Raw genomic sequence first — 23124 nt, forward strand, 5'->3', positions numbered from 1 at the left:
TAGTATTTACCAGTGATTTATCTTTATATTGCCTGTGTGTGTCAGTATATACTCGTGATTTATCTTTAAATTGCCTGTGATTGTATCATTACTTACCCGTGATTTATCTTTATATTGTGTCAGTATTAATCTGTGATTTATCTTTATAATGCCACTGTATTGTCAGTATTTACCCGTGATTTATCTTTATATTGTGTCAGTATTTACCCGTGATTTATCTTTGCATTGTCAGTATTTACCCATGATTTATCTTTATATTGGCTGTGATTGTGTCAGTATTTACTACTGATTTATCTTTATATTGTGTCAGTATTTACCCATGATAAATCTTTATATTGGCGGTGATTGTGTCAGTATTTACCCTTGATTTATATTTATATTGGCTGTGATTGTGTCAGTATTTTCCCCTGATTAATCTTTGTGTTGAATCAATATTTACCTGTGAGTTATCTTTGTACTGCCTGTGATTTTGTCAGTATTTACCCGTGATTTATCTTTGCATTGCCTGTAATTGTGTCAGTATTTACCCATGATTTATCTTTGTACTGCCTGTGTCAGTATTTACCCGTGACTTATCTTTGTACTGCCTGTGTATGTGTCAGTATTTACCCGTGATTTATCTTTGTATTGCCAGTATTTACCCATGATTTATCATTATATTGTCTGTGATTGTGTCAGTATTTACCTGTGATTTATCTTTATACTGCCTCTGTAAGTCTGTCAGTATTTACCTGTGATTTATCTTTATATTGTCTGTGATTGTGTCAGTATTTACCCGTGATATTTCTTTGTACTGCCTGTGATTGTGTCAGTATTAACCCATGATTTATCTTTATATTGTCTGTGATTGTGTCAGCATTTACCCATGATTTATCTTTATATTGGCAGTGATTGTGTCAGTATTTTCCCCTGATTTATCTTTGTATTGTGTCAGTATTTACCCATGATTTATCTTTGTATTGTGTCGGTATTTACCTGTGATTTATCTTTATACTGCCTGTATGTGTCAGTATTTACCCATGATTTATCTTTAAACTGCCTCTGTAAGTCTGTCAGTATTTGCCCGTGATTTATCTTTATACTGCCACTGCAAGTCTGTCAGTATTTACCTGTGATTTATCTTTATACTGCATCTGTAAGTCTGTCAGTATTTACCCATGATTTATCTTTCTACTGCCTGTGTATGTGTCAGTATTTACCCATGATTTATCTTGATACTGCCACTGTAAGTCTGTCAGTATTTACCCTTGATTTATTTTTATACTGCCTGTATGTGTCAGTATTTACTCGTGATTCATCTTTATACTGCCTCTGTAAGTCTGTCAGTATTTACCCGTGATTTATCTTTGTACTGCCTGTGTATGTGTCAGTATTTACCCGTGATTTATCTTTGTACTGCCTCTGTAAGTCTGTCAGAGATTCCTCTTGTTCCTCCATTTGATCTTTCAGAAGTTCTACTTGATACACCAAAGAATGTTTTTCATTATCAAGTTGAGCATTTGTCATCATAGCTTTTTTAAATTTCTCTTCCATTTCTCGTAACTTTGACTGTAATCAGAAATAGAAACATAACTATGGTTTTGGGCCAGGTGAGCTAAAAATAACTACAATTTTTCAAAAAGAAAATTAAAATCATGTAGGTAATTTATGAGGCCATACATCATTCATTTGACAATTGCATAAGAAATTTGCATCAGCTTCATAGCTGTTTTAATATTTACCAGACTACTGTGCATCACAATTCATGTATGTAGTTTATGTTTAAGTTGGGTCAGAATCCTTCCATATTAAGAATATGGCCATAGAGATACACCAATCAGAACTACTTTAAAGTAAGATATGACCAATCAGAACTGCTTTAGAGTAAGATATATATGACCAATCAGAGCTACTTTAGACTAAGATATGACCAATCAGAACTACTTTAAAGTAAGATATGACCAATTAGAACTGCTTTAGATTAAGATATGACCAAACCAGAACTAATTTAGAGTAAGATATGACCAATCAGAACTACTTTGGAGTAAGATCTGACCAATCAGAACTACTTTGGAGTAAGATCTGACCGGTTAGAACTGCTTTAGAGTAAGATATGACCAAACCAGAACTAATTTAGAGTAAGATATGACCAATCAGAACTAATTTAGAGTAAGATACATACCTGTCAACTCACCCGTTTTTTGCGGGTGACACCCGTTATTTTCACCTCTCACCCGGGAGTTTTTCTTTACCCGGCGGGTCCCGGGAATTTCTAACATTACCCGTTTCACCCGGATTTCTGACCGGAATTGTTTCCGGTATTTAGAAGTAATGCGACCTTCGGTTTTATCGGTCTTTTTCAATGTAACCAAAAGTCAAAATGTAGGACTGTTTACCTGAGCTGTGAAATAGCTTCAGGTTATTCCTGTGGAAAAACTAAAACCACCCAAATAGTAAAGAGGGCCCTTTCAGTTGAACATAACAAAGTGGTAGTTGAAAACAAGCCAAGATTTTTTGTTTTGTCAAAACTTGCTAAAACATTACTGGTTTTGCCAAACAGCAATGCAGACAGTGAGAGGGCATTTTCTTTAGTAAAGAAAATAGCTACAGAGTGTAGGGCTGATCTTAATAAGGATACACTGTGTGCTCTTCTTTCTTGTAAAATGAATACACATTTGCATTGCTATGAACTGAAACCAAGTGCAGTTCTTTTAAAGAATGCCAAGTCTGCTACTATGGAATATAACAATAGTCTGAAATAAACTTGTATACATGTTCTAACTGTTTCATATACATATTGACTATATAAATTATATGTAAACATATTTTTGTTCTTCAATTGAGCCCGCAAAATGTCGTACGCGTTATGACCTGAGATTTTTTTTCTCAATGCAGGTCATGACCTGACTTTTCATTTTCAGAGGTTGACAGGTATGAAGATATGACCAATCAGAACTACTTTGGAGTAAGATATGACCAATCAGAACTACTTTGGAGTAAGATATGATCAATCAGAACTAATTTAGAGTAAGATATGACCAATCAGAACTACTTTAGAGTAAGATCTATGTATGAGTATTTATAGCGTGACTGTCATACTTTACCTTGAGTTCCCTTGTAAAATCTTTAGCGTTTTGGGACAGGTCAAGGTCATCAACAGTTGATGTAGATTCTTCACTACCTCTTCTGTGTTCAATGCGTGTCTGAAATATAAATGTAATAATTAAGACATGGAAGTCAAATAGAAGTTTTGGTTAAAATAAAGTTGGTTTGTCTGATCAGTCAATTTGTTGCCCTGCAGTTTCAATGGGATGAAAGTTAAATAAAACTAACGCTAAGGTTTATGACTTTATTGCTATAATGAGAGGAAACAGACAGTAATAAATGTTGTACTTGTGTAATATTTTCAAATAATTAAAAGAGAAAAAAAAAAACGAAAAATATGTGTTAATATGTAAGCGTAGTTCATTAAAATAACATGTGCATTTCTTTTTAAATATCTATCGCATTGAAAAGTTACAAGAACACACAAAATGAAATGTTCAATTATAAATTTCCTGCTACTTTGCGGAACTCTGATATTGAAGAGTACAAATAAAGAGTACTTTTTTTCACACTCCCTGTTCACTACATGGCATGGGGGGGGGGGGGAATTATTTTTACAACTGTATTGTAAATTTATGTATACTTTCATGATCATGTTGTCTTCATTTAGTAACTGTTCCACAATTGCTGATTGGATCCCGAAAAGTACTTGTGACATCACAAGTTTTAGAAATATGATAGCTGTCAGTTACCAGGAAAGCTACTAGTATTTTATTTAATCATCCAAAATTTAAAGATCATTCTTTTAACAAGTTTTGGAATACCCCTCTTCTGTGTAGATCAATCCACACACATTCTTTATTGAAATCAAAACATAACTAAAACAATTTGAAAATAACTTCCAGAGTTTGAAGTAAATAAAACTATCATACCCTGGATTCGTCATCTTGAGCAGCTTTCTGACGTTCTTCTTCCTGTTACACAAAGCAGTTAGTACATTAACGCAATAATATAAAATCTTCAAATACAGCAAACCAGATTTCAAAATCCTTCTGATGGAGCATTTAACGCAATTATTGCATATAAAAACTTCAAGTACAGCAAAACAGATTTCAAAATCCTTCTGATGATGCATAAAACTATGAATCATACACAAACATGATGTCAAATCTATGCACAACTTCAAGGTCATAATTACTGTTCAATACTTAGCAGCAGAAAATGCAGTTTAACACCAATCTTTAGACATACCTGTACATTTGTTTCAGGAATATTAAAGCCAATAAGGTCAAACTTAAGACATTCAAATGGTTAGTCTATGTATTTAAAATGTTTATTTTCACTCAAAAATACATGTTAACTGTAGAGAAAAATTAATTTATTTTTGTGAACTGCAGATCTTAGAGCTCTTTGTAGAAAAGGGACAGTGACACTGAATTGCATTCTTTTTATGTCTACTACAAAATATTTCACAGAAAAGGCAAGATTAAAAAGGTATTAACAAATATATAGTGCATTACAATAAATTTCTAGAAAATAATTTTTCTTTGATTTTTTTGTCCTTTTGTTCTTTCTGCTTGAAGGAGTTAAAACATTGTGTTGACATATATAATAACTATAAAAAAAAATTGGTCTGAACTTAAATTGTTTTATAAGTACATGTATTACAAATGATTGTGTATCATAAGCAGAACAAACTTTAGGCAAACATTTCTTTCTCTTACCATAAGTTTAATATAATATTTAAAATATAAAATGCATTAATGAAAGGTATCACCAAACTTAATGAATCAAACAGCATACACAATGTCATATGAAGCCAACTACATCTGACACATTAAATCATCTATAGCAGAAAATAGGATGCATGTAAACTTCAATGTAACAAGATGCCTGTATAATATGCCATACCTCTCTTTGTTGTCTTTCTATTTCTTTTGTTCTTATCTCACGTGCTTCCGCTCTTGCTGCTCTCCTAGCTGCTAGTCGTGCTTCAGCCTGTAAAATATAAATATTACTTTATTGATTAACTCTCCTAGCTGCTAGTCGTGCTTCAGCCTGTAAAATATAAATATTACTTTATTGATTTACTCTCCTAGCTGCTAGTCGTGCTTCAGCCTGCAAAATATAAATATTACTTTATTGATTAACTCTCCTAGCTGCTAGTCGTGCTTCAGCCTGTAAAATATAAATATTACTTTATTGATTAACTCTCCTAGCTGCTAGTCGTGCTTCAGCCTGTAAAATATAAATATTACTTTATTGATTTACAAAGACAAACTGACAATACCAGGCAAAAAACAGAAAACATTGAAAAGACAAACAACAAAACACAAAACCAATATTGATACCTAAATACATTTGATATAAATACATTAGAGCAAACTTAATATTAATGAATCATGATTGTACCGTTCCTCTGTCTATGAAGTGTGAAATGATGGCCTTAGCATGCTTAGTGAACTATTTTATTTAGAGGTTACCTTTTTTATATACTCTATGAACATGCAACATCATATTAAGTTATACTAGTTCATTCAACATTATAGAGATTTTAATGTAGGTAGTAGTAAACAGCTGTACCTTTCACTGATGAATGAAAGTTCAAAACGCAAGTTATGTAAGTGATCAACTTAGGTGGGTGGCTGTTTGTATTTTTTCCAGATGCATCCAAACACCTCTGCCTTTCAATCTTAATTAGAACATTGCTCACAGAGTTTACAATATAAACCAATTAAGACTTGAGAACTGACTGTGGACTCAAATGTCAAGCTTATAAAAATAACAGGATGTGGTACTCCATTTTCCGTTTTTTTTGTCCATTCTTTATTAAGATGAACTAAAAGGAATAGTTAGAGCAAAAAACTATGACATGAATTTCTATCTTTCAAGATATTTCTAAGAAAACCATTTTGACTACACAATAAAAGCTAATAAGAACAATAAAGTAATTCCTGGACGGAGGATAAAGTGATAAATATTCTTTGCAATACCTTTCATTTAATACACATAAAAAGTTGGTTGAGATAAAAACAGCCAAAGGATGTTGTTGTGTGTGAATCATTAGTTATATCTACAATGTAAATCACAGTTCCATGTGTTACAGTCATGTTATAATTATCCCAACAGAAGGGAAACTATTATCTATAAATAAAACAATACCACGTTTATTTTTGTAAGCACTTCATCATAAATCTAATTTAGTCAAATACATGATAAGTGTCAGATACATGGCGGTAAAATGCTTGAAATTTGAGTGTTCTTTTTCAAAAAACATTTTCAATATTACACAATCAGATCTACTTTTGGTACAGTATTAGTAAAAAATCAGTTACCTGTCTTCTCATAATTTAACCCCCCCCCCCCCCCCCATCTTTTTTTCCTCACCTTTTCCCCTTTTTGGACTCTGATACTGATGGGATACTGATCCAATAACAAAACTTCTGAGAATAACATTTAAATGTGTATCAAAAACACAACTTCAAACATGTTAAGGAATTGTTACGTTTCTGTTGGTTTTATACTAAGTAGATTTTTTTTATAAAATTGTGAAACCACACTTAATTGTTTTATTTTACTGCAAGGAAATTTTACATAAATAAATTCTTAGCATTACAACTGGAAGGTCTGCACAAAAGTAACTGTTTGAAATCTATGTGTATTATAAAACTCTGGGCATTGCAATTGGAGGGTGTCTCCCTGCACAAAATTAAAGTAACTGTATGAAATCTATATACATGTACTATAAAGTGCAGCTGCTGTTATGCATGCATATATCAATGAAGATACATCTTGATAGGTCAAATGTAATTTAGAATAAGTTATAGCTATAAGATATTATGTATCTATTGCTCAGAGAACATGTAATTTTTGTGATGATGTCAGATACTTAGGTATGCCTTGTATGGCAGTAAATTTTATAAGATAAAGGTGCCAGCATTGTAAACAATGGTTGTCTAAGAAATTTTTTTTTAAAATCAACCTCGATAAGTTACCAAACAACACTTTATTCAAAATAAAAAAGATGACATTTTCTTTAATCATGAGATTTCCCCCTTTTTTGGTACTTTAATCGTTATATTACTCACCCTGTCCCCCTTTCTTTTTTTAATCAGTGTCATAAATTATGTAAATGTTACTGACAAGTTATTGGTTATTAAGTTAATCTTCAGTCACCTAGTCATTTGGCATAAGTTTTACCAGGTCAATGAACAAACAAAAGATCATCTGTCACTTCTATAACGCAATAATCAATTAATCATTATTTGTTAAAACATTATAATATTTCTTACATACAATTAACCCTTATAATATAAAAAAAGAAGATTTGTTATGATTGCCAATGAAACAGCTCTCCACAAGAGATCAAAATGACACAGAAAAACAACTATAGCCTAGGTCACCATACAGCCTTCAACATTGAACAAAGCGGCTTAAGCCCATACCGCATAGTCAGCTATAAAAGGCCCCGAAATAACAATGTAAATCAATTCAAACGAGAAAACTAACTAAAGGAAAAATAGCCTTTTTTTCAACTTTAAATATTTTATTTCACTACTGGTTGTGAACAATGTCCCTAAGCACTACAACAATGACGCTAAGGTTCCTCCTCGTGTTGTTAATTGCTAATGAAACCAGGGAATTTGATTAGCTAAATAGATCATATATTTATATCTTGTGTTAGTTGAATTTTACAAAGTATTCGTACGAACACACAATACATATACATTATTCAGTGATCCTATATATATACATTCACATAAGAAAGAAATTTAAAAAAAACAACAACAAACTAGTATCTCAATTGTTTGTAAAACAATTGAAAGGTCTTTCCTGTAAAAGTGATGTTTTCGTAATGTACTTTGTATGAGCTTTCGTTTGATATACGACAAGCATACCTTCTGAAACTTTTCGCTTTTTACACTTAATGACCTCATCCGCCTATATTTCTGAGATCGGAATTATGATATATGGAACAGAGTAGATTAGCTTTCATTTGATATGCGACAACACCATGTTCTAGAAAGTTTGATTTTTGCACTTAATTACCCTATCCAACTAATTTTTGGAGGTCGGGAATTTGATATTTTAAATGTATACATCATGACCATTCATTCGATATACAACAACCCTACCTTAAAAGAACATTTATTTTTTGCACTCAATGACCCCATCCAACCCATTTTTGGGAGACATCAATTTGAAATTTGAAATGTACGCTTTATGTTCTTTCATTTGATATGCGACAACCTTACCATCTGAGAAATTTGAATGTTTGCACTAAATGACCCCATCCGTCCCCCTGGGATGAAAAGGGGGTTTAAAATTTTCATTTTTAAGTAGAGTTTATTAAGACCTTCAATTTGATATATCAGATGACCCCATTTGACAAAGTGCAAATAATGATGCAATATCAACTATATAAATAGAAGTTATGAAACTTACAAAGTCAATGCAAAACTTAAAAATTTCAAATTGATTTTTTGGTGTTTTTTTCCATGGAATGTTTTTGGTATTTGGTCAAACATATAACTATGTCAACCTCTTCAATTTCTAAAACATTTTAAGTGGTAAGCTCTTGATGATTCAGAAATACATGCCTCCGCTCGCAAAACTTCAAACTGCATTATCTCTAAAACAGCAATAGATATCTCAAATCTGTTAAATGATAAATGATCTACAGTTGAAGAACAACATTATACAAAAAGAATTGGGACAATTTCAAAGTTCACCAAGGTCACAATTAATCATCAAATATATGATGCAATACAAAACTTGAGAACCGGAAGTCGTAGAGACATGGGACTACCACCATTCAACTCAGGATTACTTGACCTTTCAAATATCACAAGGTCAAGGTCATAGTAAACTGTGAAGGTCAAGGTGAAATTTCATCATGACCTGACATTGACCTCAAATTGAAGGTCTTGAATTACTGATCATCTTTGCAGTTTATAGTAGGTTGATATCTGTTACATTTAAAAAGATATACACACAATACTTTACTTTTAAGAATCATCCCGTTGTAACTTTTGAACAGACGGTCGGACATTTTTGAGTTTATTGTATAAAATGTAGAACTTGTCGAGAAGAACATTTTATACGCTGTATGTATGCAGCAAAGTCTTATCGTTTTCCTAATATGTAAGCTTTAAATTGCAGCGTATTTTTTTTTTTTGCACTCGGTGAACTTTGACCTTGAGTGCATATTAAAGGTCATATGAATTTAAGATTATTGGTGAAGGTTCAAAGTCTCTATGACTTCCGGTTCTTGAAATAAAATTTTTGAATTATTTTTTTTAATTTTTAAAGGGAAATAACTCCTTATAAGGGTTAGTAACAAATTAATTGTTTATGTTTATAAACATTGCCTTCTGTTCTAATACATGCTGTCATTTTCAATTAAATTCTATCTCTAATACTTTTTGAAAAAAATGCAAATAAAAGAAATTGCTTCAAGGGGATATAACTCTCAAAGTAGATGATGAAATCCTATGCAGCTTCATATGGTAATACATCATGGTGAGATCTACCTATTGTCCAAATAAAGTCATGATATCTTTAAACACATTTTGGGGGGACCATGTTGAAAAAAATCAATAAAAGGGAGATAACTTCTTAAGGGGCAGGTGAAATCCTACAAAAGTTCATCTGGTAAAAGTTCATGTTGAGGTCTATCAATGGTTCAATTGTGGTATTGATAACTCCAATAGAAGCGGTAGGAGGGCGTGCCAAAAAAATGCTGGAAGAAAAAAAAGAAAAAAAAAAACATTAGAAAAACTAGTATCTCAATTGTTTGTAAAACAATTGAAAGGTCTTTCCAGTAAAAGTGATGTTTTTGTTATGTACTTTGAACGACCTTTCGTTTGATATACGACAAGCATACCTTCTGAAACTTTTCGCTTTTTACACTTAATGACCTCATCCGCCTACATTTTTGAGACTGGAAGTATGATATATGTAACACAGGGTAGATGAGCTTTCATTTGATATGCAACAACGCCATGTTCTAGAAAGTTTGATTTTTGCACTTAATAACCCCATCCAACTAATTTTTGGAGGTCGGGAATTTGATATTTCAAATGTACACATCACGACCTTTCATTTGATACACAACAACCCTATCGTAAAAGAAAATTTATTTTTTGCACTCAATGACCCCATCCAACCAACTTTTGGGGAACGTCAATTTGAAATTTGAAATGTACGCTTTATGTTCTTTCATTTGATATGCGACAACCTTACCATCTGAGAAATTTGAATTTTTGCACTAAATGACCCCACCCTTCCACCTGGGATGAAAAAGAGGTTTTAATTTTTCATTTTTTAAGTAGAATTTATTGAGACCTACAATTTGATATATCAGATGACCCCATTTGACAAAGTGCCAAAAATGATGCAATATCAACGATATAAATAGAAGTTATGAAACTTACAAAGTCAATGCAAAACATGAAAATTTCAAAATGATTTTTTGGTGTTTTTTTCAATGGAATGTTTTTGGTATTTGGTCAAACATATAACTATGTTAACCTCTTCAATTTCTTAAACATTTTAAGTGGTAAGCTGTTGTTGATTCAGAAATACATGCCGCTGCTCGCAAAATTTCAAACTGCATTATCTCTTAAACGACAATTAATATCTCAAATCTGTTAAATGGTAAATGATCTACAGTTAAAGGACAACATTATAGAAAAAGAATTGGGACAATTTCAAAGTTCACCAAGGTCACAATTAATCATCAAATATATGATGCAATACCAAAGTTGAGAACCGGAAGTCGTAGAGACATGGGATTACCACCATTCAACTCAGGACCACTTAACCTTTCAAATATCACAAGGTCAAGGTCATAGTATACTGTGAAGGTCAAGGTGAAATTTCATCATGACCAGGCCTGGGGCCATTACATTGCAATGTAATGCATAACATTACAATTACTTTGTGATTCTTCCATTACAATTACAATTACAATTACATTTTTTCTCACATGTAATGCATTACATTACAATTACTTTGCCTATGTAATGCATTACATTACACATTACTTTTTCAATATAAAAACTAAAAACATTTCAAAAAACAGATTTTTATAAGAAATTGATAAATAATACAGGGGTATATGAAGATATATATACAGTGTTAGTGACATAGACTTCAAATACTGGTTAATCAATATGTCCATTGAACTTTATTATCATAAGAGGTTCAAAAGTGATGTCATTAAGAGAACAGCGATCAGTTCTGTACACCTTTCTGGCAATACTAAAAAGCCTTTCTACAGCAGTTGATGTGTGTGAAATGGCTAAATACTTGATAGCTGTATTAGCCAAAGAAGAAAGGCACACTGAATTTGACTTCCATCATTCCAGTGCATTGATTGAAATTTCTTCACATGGCTCAGACAGTAGATGTCAACATCATGTACTGCACCATACCTGTGTCTATACTCTTTGATGGAGTAGTAGGAGGCATGAAACTGGAAAAGTCACTTTCAAGATTCTTAGGTGGTGGTAAAAAATAAATAAATTATCATATAATTTTGTTTCTTACATTGATCACTTAATCATTAAGACATCATTAAGGGATTTCAAAGGAATATAATAAATGTGTCATTAAAGGATTATCTTTTGAAATGCTTAAGGGCTCTGTGAGGACAAACATAAGTTGAGAAGATTTGATTGCAATAAAAACATTTTGATATTAATTAGGTGAAATAACAACACAGACAGGACCCAAACCACAGTTTGGTTAAAAAATGTTGTTTGACATATTCAATCTTTCACTGAAATACATGTAATGTGTGTATAGAATTATGAAAATTTCATCTTCATACTTTTTTCATTCATCTAAATAGTTTTGTTTGATAAATTTTTATAAGATTTTTCATGGAACACCAAACCACCAAACACCAAAATATTCCTAATATCATTTTGAACAAATATCAGAAACCAAAATCAAGACTTGATAATTTTTACCATTTTATATTTATTACCTTAATGTGTGTTTTAAAGATTGCTGTAATTTATTTAATACAGTGATTAACTGTTACAAAAATTTTATTCCATACTTTCTTTTGTTTCTGTTAATATTTTATTTTTATTATACAATATTCTTCAATTTTATGTATTTTACCAATTTGTAATGAAAAGTAATGTACTGTAATGGAGGCACTACATCAATTTTTAACTAAAGTAATCATTACATTACATGTAATTGTAATGCAGAAAATGTGCATTACAAATTACTTTGCATTACATCCAAAAAATGTAATATTACAGTGCATTACAATTACAAATTACCATTACCCCAGGCCTGATCATGACCTGACATTGACCTCAAATTGAAGGTCTTGACTTACTGATCATCTTTGCAGTTTATAGTAGGTTGATATCTGTTACCTTTAAAAAGATATACGCAAAATACTATACTTTTAAGAATCATCCCGTTGTATCTTTTGAACAGACGGTCGAACATTTTTGGGCTTATTATATAAAATGTAGAGCTCGTCGAGAGGAACATTTTATACGCTGAATGTATGCAGCAAAGTCTTATCGTTTTCCTAATATGTAAGCTTGAAATTGCAGCGTAAATTTTTTTTTGCACTCGGTGACCTTTGACCTTAGTGCAAATTGAAGGTCACATGAACTTAAGACTATTAGAGTAGGTCCCAAGTCTTTACGACTTCCGGTTCTCGAGATACAATTTTTCAAAAATTGTGTATATTTTTTCAAGGGAAATAACTCATTATAAGGGTTAACAACAAAATGATTGTATATATTTATGAGCAATGCCATCTCGTCTTGTACATGCTGCCGTTTTCAAATCGATTCTATCTTTAATACTTTTTGAAAAAAATGCAAAAGAAAAAAATTGCTTCAAGGGGACATAACTCTCATATTGGATGATGAAATCCTTAGCAGCCTCATATGGTAACACATCATAATGAGATCTACCTATTGTCAAAATAAAGTCATGATATCTTTTAAAATATTTATGGGGGGCAATGTTGAAAAAAATCAATATAAGGGAGATAACTTCTAAAGGGGATGATGAAATCCTACAAAAGTTCATCTGGTATAAGTTCATGATGAGGTCTATCGATGGTTTAAATTTGGTATTGATAACTCTTATAGACGCGGTAGGAGGGTGTGCCAAAACAATGCTGGAAGAAAAAAAAGAAAAAAAAACATTAGAAAAACAATAAGGTCTTTCCTCGCGGAGAGGAAAGACCTTAAAAACATTAGAAAAACAATAAGGTCTTTCCTCGCGGAGAGGAAAGACCTTAAAAACCGGATTTTTGTCCGTCATTTGTTTTGATAAGGAAAAATAGCAATGTATTATCTATATTATCTGTTACTACTCATTACCCTGTAAAGGTTTGAGATCAAACAATCTCCATGGAAATGAGATTTACCAATGCAACGAAAGTTTATAACAAAAGTCAATAAACCCTGACTAAGGGGCTAGGGTTACTAATCTAATGACATGAAAAAAGAATACAATAAAACTGCAAACAAAATATCATTGAGCTAGTCCTACCACTAGAGGTTTCTGATAAACTGACCCTATCAGTATGACAAATGAATACATTGACCAATAGGCATCTGAGATATATAAAGGGAGTAGGAAGATAACTTTTACTGGGGGACGTTTATTTCCAATCTGTCACCATTGTGTAGATATATTCATTTAGATTTACGACATAACAAATTTGAGAAGGATTGACAACAGAGAAATCGACATATAATAGAATTTCACGACCCTGTGGCATTTTTCAAAAATTTTAATACAGTACCTTGTGTTATATTAAAGTATATAAGCTTAAGGGAAAACATATCTGAGACAAGTGCCTGTGCAGTCCTACTCGCATGAATCACCAAATTCTAATTCGCAGGAGAAACACAACAAATTTGAGCTGATTCTATATAGCTAGTGTATGATAAAACCAAAGGTAATGAACCAACAGCTCTACTCAATGAACTTTGTGTATGATAAAACCAAAGGTAATGGGCCAGCAGCTCTATTCAATGAACTTTGTGTATGATAAAACCAAAGGTTATGGGACAGCAGCTCTACTCAATGAACTTTGTGTATGATAAAACCAAAGGTAATGGGCCAGCAGCTCTACTCAATGAACTTTGTGTATGATAAAACCAAAGGTAATGGGCCAGCAGCTCTACTCAATGAACTTTGTGTATGATAAAACCAAAGGAAATGGGCCAGCAGCTCTACTCAATGAACTTTGTGTATGATAAAACCAAAGGAAATGGGTCAGCAGCTCTACTCAATGAACTTTGTGTATGATAAAACCAAAGGTAATGGGTCAGCAGCTCTACTCAATGAACTTTATGTATGATAAAACCAAAGGTAATGGGTCAGCAGCTCTACTCAATGAACTTTGTGTATGATAAAACCAAAGGTAATGGGCCAGCAGCTCTACTCAATGAACTTTGTGTATGATAAAACCAAAGGTAATGGGTCAGCAGCTCTACTCAATGAACTTTGTGTATGATAAAACCAAAGGTAATGGGCCAGCAGCTCTACTCAATGAACTTTGTGTATGATAAAACCAAAGGAAATGGGTCAGCAGCTCTACTCAATGAACTTTGTGTATGATAAAACCAAAGGTAATGGGTCAGCAGCTCTACTCAATGAACTTTGTGTATGATAAAACCAAAGGTAATGGGTCAGCAGCTCTACTCAATGAACTTTGTGTATGATAAAACCAAAGGTAATGGGTCAGCAGCCAGGGATGGCGTAATTGAAAATGTAATGGTAATTAAGTGTAATGCATTACAATTTCCCATGTAATTGAATGTAATGTGTAATTGAGCATTTTTTCAATTACATGTAAATGGTAATTTAATTAATTACATTGAAAAAAGCATGTAATGCTCAATTACTTTTGAATTACATTTGAATTACATGTACTTTTATGATAAGTATTTGTGTTTAATCTTAAATATAAATTGTAAAATTATATTTATTTTTCAAATATTGATATCACATACTTTTTTAATATATGGAGTCTGTAATTTATTCTGAAGTTTTTATATTATTTATTTCACCTAAAAAAATTTTAATAGTCTTATAATTTAGAAAAATGTTAGGATCATATATTAGTGTTGTTCAGTTTTCAAGAAAGATCTTCAAATAGATTGATAAGTAATTTATCACCTTGTTAAACAAAAACAAAAAAATGTGTCACTGTGAAAATCTTTCTTAGACAGTTCATTTAGAGTTTAAAATCACTGCACACAATCATTTTGTCAAATTAGTATACACAAAAGGATTATAGAAATAAAAATTAACAGCTGTAAAAACAAACCAATTAGTCAGATTAAAATGTCCAGGGCCAATGCCCATATTACATGTATTTTATCTAATTAGCATAATATTGCTAATATTTAGACATTATATACATTGTTTGTACTCAAAATTATTTTCATTATTGTGACAAGCACACTTTTTAATATTTTTCATGTTTTTAAAGTAAAAAAAAAATATTTATAATTTATTTATAATTTCCTAATTTAATTATGTTTAATTTAAATGACTTCATTTCTGAGATGTCAAAATACCCCTTGATGTTTTGGCAAGTTAATAGGAACAAATTCCTTCTCCTCCCAATATGATGATCTTCTGATCATGGAACTTCCATGTTCTGATCAAGCAATATATCCTGTCGAAAGTCTGTTTAGAATTGCTGTCAAAGTGTTCAGACAAGAGAGATTCAGACTAAATGACAAAACATTAAAATAACTAATGATTAACAAATGCAACACTTAAACTATGCTTACATCAATATTTTACACATGCATTATATATACATGTATAATATTGTTAAAAAATATTATGATGAAATGTAATGTGTAATTTAATTAATTACTTTAGTAAAGTAATTGTAATTTAATTAATTACATTTCAAAAACTGTGTAATGTGTAATTAGTGTAATGGATCATTTTTGCAATGTAATGTGTAATTTAATTAATTACATTCCAATGTAATTGACCCCAAGTCTGTCAGCAGCTCTACTCAATGAACTTTGTGTATGATAAAACCAAAGGTAATGGGCCAGCAGCTCTACTCAATGAACTTTGTGTATGATAAAACCAAAGGTAATGAACCAACAGCTCTATTCAATGAACTTTGTGTATGATAAAACCATAGGAAATGGGTCAGCAGCTCTACTCAATGAACTTTGTGTATGATAAAACCAAAGGTAATGAACCAACAGCTCTACTCAATGAACTTTGTGTATGATAAAACCAAAGGTAACGGGCCAGCAGCTCTACTCAATGAACTTTGTGTATGATAAAACCAAAGGTAATGGGTCAGCAGCTCTACTCAATGAACTTTGTGTATGATAAAACCAAAGGAAATGGGCCAGCAGCTCTACTCAATGAACTTTGTGTATGATGAAACCAAAGGTAATGGGCCAGCAGCTCTACTCAATGAACTTTGTGTATGATAAAACCAAAGGTAATGAACCAACAGCTCTACTCAATGAACTTTGTGTATGATAAAACCAAAGGTAATGGGCCAGCAGCTCTACTCAATGAACTTTGTGTATGATAAAACCAAAGGTAATGGGCCAGAAGCTCTACTCAATGAACTTTGTGTATGATAAAACCAAAGGTAATGGGCCAGTAGCTCTACTCAATGAACTTTGTGTATGATAAAACCAAAGATAATGGGCCAGCAGCTTTACTCAATGAACTTTGTGTATGATAAAACCAAAGGTAATGGGCCAGCATCTCTACTCAATGAACTTTGTGTATGATAAAACCAAAGGTAATGGGCCAGCAGCTCTACTCAATGAACTTTGTGTATGATAAAACCAAAGGTAATGAACCAACAGCTCTACTCAATGAACTTTGTGTATGATAAAACCAAAGGTAATGGGCCAGAAGCTCTACTCAATGAACTTTGTGTATGATAAAACCAAAGGTAATGGGCCAGCAGCTCTACTCAATGAACTTTGTGTATGATAAAACCAAAGGTAATGGGCCAACAGCTCTACTCAATGAACTTTGTGTATGATAAAACCATAGGAAATGGGTCAGCAGCTCTACTCAATGAACATTGTGTATGATAAAACCAAAGGTAATGAACCAACAGCTCTACTCAATGAACTTTGTGTATGATAAAACCAAAGGTAATGGGCCAGCAGCTCTACTCAATGAACTTTGTGTATGATAAAACCAAAGGTAATGGGCCAGCAACTCTACTCAATGAACTTTGTGTATGATAAAACCAAAGGTAATGGGCCAGAAGCTCTACTCAATGAACTTTGTGTATGATAAAACCAAAGGAAATGGGTCAGCAGCTCTACTCAATGAACTTTGTGTATGATAAAACCAAAGGTAATGGGTCAGCAGCTCTACTCAATGAACTTTGTGTATGATAAAACCAAAGGTAATGGGCCAGCAGCTCTACGCAATGAACTTTGTGTATGATAAAACCAAAGGTAATGGGCCAGCAGCTCTACTCAATGAACTTTGTGTATGATAAAACCAAAGGTAATGGGCCAGAAGCTCTACTCAATGAACTTTGTGTATGATAAAACCAAAGGTAATGGGTCAGCAGCTCTACTCAATGAACTTTGTGTATGATAAAACCAAAGGAAATGGGTCAGCAGCTCTACTCAATGAACTTTGTGTATGATAAAACCAAGGGTAATGGGTCAGCAGCTCTACTCAATGAACTTTGTGTATGATAAAACCAAAGGTAATGGGTCAGCAGCTCTACTCAATGAACTTTGTGTATGATAAAACCAAAGGTAATGGGTCAGCAGCTCTACTCAATGAACTTTGTGTATGATAAAACCAAAGGTAATGGGTCAGCAGCTCTACTCAATGAACTTTGTGTATGATAAAACCAAAGGTAATGGGCCAGCAGCTCTACTCAATGAACTTTGTGTATGATAAAACCAAAGGTAATGAACCAACAGCTCTATTCAATGAACTTTGTGTATGATAAAACCATAGGAAATGGGTCAGCAGCTCTACTCAATGAACTTTGTGTATGATAAAACCAAAGGTAATGAACCAACAGCTCTACTCAATGAACTTTGTGTATGATAAAACCAAAGGTAATGGGCCAGCAGCTCTACTCAATGAACTTTGTAACATTTCATATGTAAAGACCTATAATGATCTTAAATATTCAAATTTACTTTTTTTTTGTCCTAGAAAAATGAACTGTAAATTCAGAAATTATTGTGTGCATTTAGTATTGTGACTATGTCATAATAGACTAAAATGCAATTTGAATTTTTTAAGATATTGAGAAAAATCCTGTTAAATTCATACAAAAAAATTCAAAATGCGAGTTTAAATTATTGCTATTTTTAATCCTATCGCATTTTTCGCAATAACTAAAACATCGCAATAATTTCTGAATTTACAATAAGTGAGTTTTAGCCTTGTGACTATATCTATCCAATCACTAATTGAACAGGTAGGGACTGGTTTTTATGGTAAAGTCCTATCAAAATTTCAATTGACCAGTATTTTCATCTCTGAATTTGGATTGTAATTAAATATTTTGACGACATAATAGATTTCTGACACTGAATAACTGTAGTCAAAGAACTTAACCCTTTAACCCCAATCCTGCCTGTAGGCGTGATGGCGACAACCATTCTTTGATGGCCCGTATAACCCTCCATACCTTGTTTAAACTGCCCCACCTGAACTGTCATGATAGCAGGGACCTCAACCAAGCAGTTCATGGTCCATATACTCTCCTCAGACGTCTGTTTATGAAAATATGGCACTTTGAAAGCTGTTTAAGAGTTCAAAATCAGAAAAACCTGAAAAGTAGCCAAAATCAGGTGGGGGTGGGCATCTTTTGATGGCCACTATGTAACTGGTAGTCATTGAAGGTATAAACTGTTGTCGTAAATCCATGCATAGGTAGTATAGGAACACAAAGAGGTATAATATGGCCAAAAGGAAACTAGAATGTAAAATTTAGGTCACTGTCTTGCCAAAAATCCGTAAAAACAGACATTTAGGCAGACCTGACTTGACAATAATAATTCGCCAGCAAGACACTTAAGTCTTAGATACTCACAGTTAGCATGAATGGACTGCAGTAACTATAAGGTAAGACTTGAATGACAAAGAAACACAGTCTGGTCAATGTTCACCTCTCAAGGTCGTTTTAAAATAGAAAAAAAGACGGAAAATGACCATTTTTCAGTGGGGGGGCGGTTCAAACCCACGAGAAAATCTTACACCTCCCACCCCACCTGCCACCCATGCCATCCACCCCCAAATCTCAATATATAGTTTAATAGATGAGCATCAGTTACAGTATCAAGAGTCTGCTAATTTGCATATAATTTCCTTATGATTGCAAATTTTCGAAAACGTCTGATTTTCCCAAAAACTCTTTGGGGCGAATGACTCTTACGTAACCCAGCCACGTCCACTTGTATTTTTGTCCATCTGATGAGTTAAGCCTTTTTCAACTGATTTTTATAGTTCATTCTTATGTTGTACTGTTATACTACTGTCCCAGGTTAGCCTAGGGGAGGGTTGGGATTCCGCTAACATGTTTAACCCCGCCACATTATTTGTGTATGTGTCTGTCCAAAGTCAGGAGCCTGTAATTCAGTGGTTGTCGTTTGTTTATGTGTTACATATTTGTTTTTCCTTCATTTTTTTTACATAAATAAGGCCGTTAGTTTTCTCGTTTGAATTGTTTTACATTGTCTTATCGGGGCCTTTTATAGCTGACTATGCTGTATGGGCTTTGCTCATTAATGAAGGCCGTACAGTGACCTATAGTTGTTAACGTCTGTGTCATTTTGGTCTTTTGTGGATAGTTGTCTCATTGGCAATCATACCACATCTTCTTTTCTATATAACCCCAAAAAATGTGAATAAAATTAAGAGAATATTTCTGGACAACCTTTTCCTTATTTAACTCTTGTGTAAATACTGAAAAATTTCTGGACAACCAATTCTTTTTTTGTTTTTTGCTTAAAATACTGTTAAACATATATATATTAAACAAATCTAACATGGGTGCCGAATTGACTATATCAAGTGCCGATTTAACCAGGTGCCAATTTGACTAGGTGCTGATTTGACTAGAATTCCAAAATAGATTATTAACAATAACAGTGCATTTGATTTTGTCATAAGTTAAGAGCCTGTTCAGTGGTTGTTATTTGTTGATGTGGTTCATTTATAAGTGTTTCTTGTTTTGTTTGCCTGTGATGAAGGCTGTACTTAGACCTATTATTGTTTACTTTTTACACATTTGGTCAATGTGACTTGGATGGAGAGTTGTGTGCTCCTTCTTTGGAAGATTAAAGGCAGTACATAGAATTGATTTATTTTTGTATTAAAAGTGAGGGCAGGCAAAGACAAATATGTTTGAATTTGCTATTTGCTTCGACCGGAAAACAAGTATAATGATGTTTTTTACAAGTTGATTATAGTTTTTCAACTACATGTACATTTGACTATCTGTCAATTAAGTTTTCTTCATGAAACTACAGTAAGGCCAAAAAAAAATATATGTCTGTTTCCTGTTTCCCGACCGACCCCGACTCAAACCCCTAGACCCTACATCTTTTTATTCAAATCCAGAAAAAAATCGTTTCCGGTCCGATCCAGATCCGTATTTTACTATGCCCAAACAATCAAAATGGCTGCTCCCAGCACAAATGTGCTACAATTAAGGTTTAAAAAATGTCAGCACTGGGAGGATTATTCAATTAAAGCTTCTTTAAAGGGATTAAATCATTTTGGGGTACAGGACCCTAACCAAACATGACATTTAACCGACTGCAAATCTGACAGGGAGTGCAAAAATTAAAAAAAAAAAAAAAAAAAAAAAAAAAATCCCGACCTACCGACCCGGATTTATTTGCCTCGGAAGCAGGAAACAGACATATATTTTTTTTTTGCCTAAACATCGTAAACTGTGATGTCGTATATATATATTTCAATTGACCGATTCTATTTGAAGTATTCAATGATGGTGATCATTAGTTACCCATCCGATAACAACAGATTATGACAACTGTAATAACCTTTGATTAGCTTGAGGTCATAAACAGTCATTAACTTGTCGCAAGGTAAAATATCATAATCATGGAGGATCCTTATGACATAACAAAACGAAAAACATAAAATACAATCAATCTTCAAAAAGGCAGGGCCACCTGGAAACTGCAAAAAGGGCATAAGGCAGCATTCAGGAAAGAGGGGGTAGATCACCCCGAGAAAACGGCCTAGTTGGAACACTGTTGGGAAAGTGCATGAATTCGTAAGTCACTGTTGTAGATATCCTGAGATCAAGGGTTTAAATCTCGCTGGTACCATCCATGGATTTTCACATCATTGGCGCTGTAAGCAATTACTACTTGAACAAACAAGTGTATAAACATGTATACAAGTGCCTGATATGGTCATTGTGGTAGACCAGCAGGATGACCATGACAGACCTATAGGAACTAGCCAAAAGGTTTCTGAGTAGGAGTCATGGGGTCGTCATTAGTGGACCTGCGAGTTGGTCCGATGGATGTTAAGCAGCCTGAAAAAAGAGAAGGGGGAAGAGTGTTGAAGACAGGAGATATAAAGGTGGTCCTAGAGTGAGGTAGTCTTTAGCTAAATTGGTTAGAGCGCTGCCTGTAGATTCCATGTTTGAGAGTTCGAATCCCATGGATTTTCACATCATCATTTTATCATGTTTATGATCTATAGTATTAGTCTATACAAGGAAAAAAGAGATTTTAAACTTACTTCTTTCGATATCTGATTTAATGCTTGGTCCTCAGCTGAAAATTGTTGTGTTGCTGACCTTCTCCTTCCAGATGCACCGCTCATTTTGTAGTTGATAAGTTAGTCGGATACTCAAAAGTATCCTGAAACTTGAGCCTAGCGGTACTCAGCCGCAGGAGTTCGTCTACACACCCACTAAAATTTGTTGGTTTACGGTTGTTTTGTAATGATTTCAAGAACACTGTAGTTTTTTCAATAAACCTTAATTGTCAAAATGTTTAGGGTAGTGTATTATGTAAGATTCATCATTGTTCCTGTCGAAAAAAAGATACTTTTGAGACTACTTTCCCATTAAGAATAGCAATATGGCCGAAACCCGGATGTGAAGTCATTTTTGGGTAAATAAAATTTTCGTATAAAAATAGACAAAACGAATATATTTTATGTACGAAACGAATATATTTCAAGTTAAAAAGCTTTATTTATAGACAATAATTATACAGAAAAAAATAAGCTCTATAATGTATTGAGTCTTTATTAAGTCTTATTTTTAATGAACCATCAGAACCCATAGTTAATATCAACAGAACCTGATCGTTTGAGCCACAGAAAATTTTAGCTCTCCTTAGAGCATGCATGTGTTGCTTATTTGTACTTATGCCGAATCAAAATAAAGTTTCTTATCTTAAAACACGTTTAAAGAGGCCAAATTGACCCCCCGGCATAAAAAGAGTGACCAATTATTGAAACAAACTATAGATCAATTATTGAAACAAACTATAGACCAATTATTGAAACAAACTATAGACCAAAATCTTTTCAAAAAAATGTATGCAATTCAGCTATAAACTGAATACTTTGATAAAATATCTAATCCTTTTTTAAGTGCATTTGGACCTGGACATGAATGTCAGACCACACTTCTCAGAGTGTTAGAAGATTGGCGTGTAGCTCTTGATAAAACTTGAAACAGTACATTGCAGCGTTACTGGATCTTTCTAATGCTTTTAACTGCCTGGATCACAATATCTTGCTAGATAAATTATCAGCATATGGAGTATTCCCCAATTCAGCTGCACTTATAAAGTCATATTTCTCTAATGGTAAACAACAAATAACTTGTGAAGTCAACAATGTTCTGGGTTTTTGGGCTGACATCCATACAGGCGTACCACAGGGTTCTATACTAGGGCCATTGTTATTTAACGTATCTGTTAATACTATTTTTCTTTTTGTTAAAAATTGTAGTTTATAAACTGAACCGTATGCAGATGACAATACTTTGTCTTTCTGCACTCCAGATTTTGATTTATTAATTTTAACTTTGGAATCTGAGTCAAAAATATTTAT

At 33.0% G+C, this 23124-nt stretch overlaps 1 protein-coding gene across 1 annotated transcript in view; it reads right to left on the bottom strand.

The window, feature by feature from the left end:
* The window catches only part of LOC143065448 (leucine-rich repeat flightless-interacting protein 2-like), a 35780-nt gene extending 13610 nt beyond the window's left edge, over window positions 1–22170 (bottom strand). Inside the window, exons 1-5 of the mRNA XM_076239025.1 lie at window positions 21796–22170; window positions 4936–5022; window positions 3957–3998; window positions 3084–3182; window positions 1378–1548 (exon numbers count right to left, since the gene is read on the bottom strand). Of these exons, the coding sequence (XP_076095140.1) occupies window positions 1378–1548; window positions 3084–3182; window positions 3957–3998; window positions 4936–5022; window positions 21796–21879 (483 nt within the window). The 5' untranslated portion in view covers window positions 21880–22170. The remainder of the gene's footprint in view (window positions 1–1377; window positions 1549–3083; window positions 3183–3956; window positions 3999–4935; window positions 5023–21795) is intronic.
* Between the last annotated feature and the right edge of the window lie 954 nt (window positions 22171–23124).

This window comes from Mytilus galloprovincialis, chromosome 2 (assembly GCF_965363235.1).
Source record: "Mytilus galloprovincialis chromosome 2, xbMytGall1.hap1.1, whole genome shotgun sequence".
NCBI lineage: Eukaryota > Metazoa > Mollusca > Bivalvia > Mytilida > Mytilidae > Mytilus > Mytilus galloprovincialis.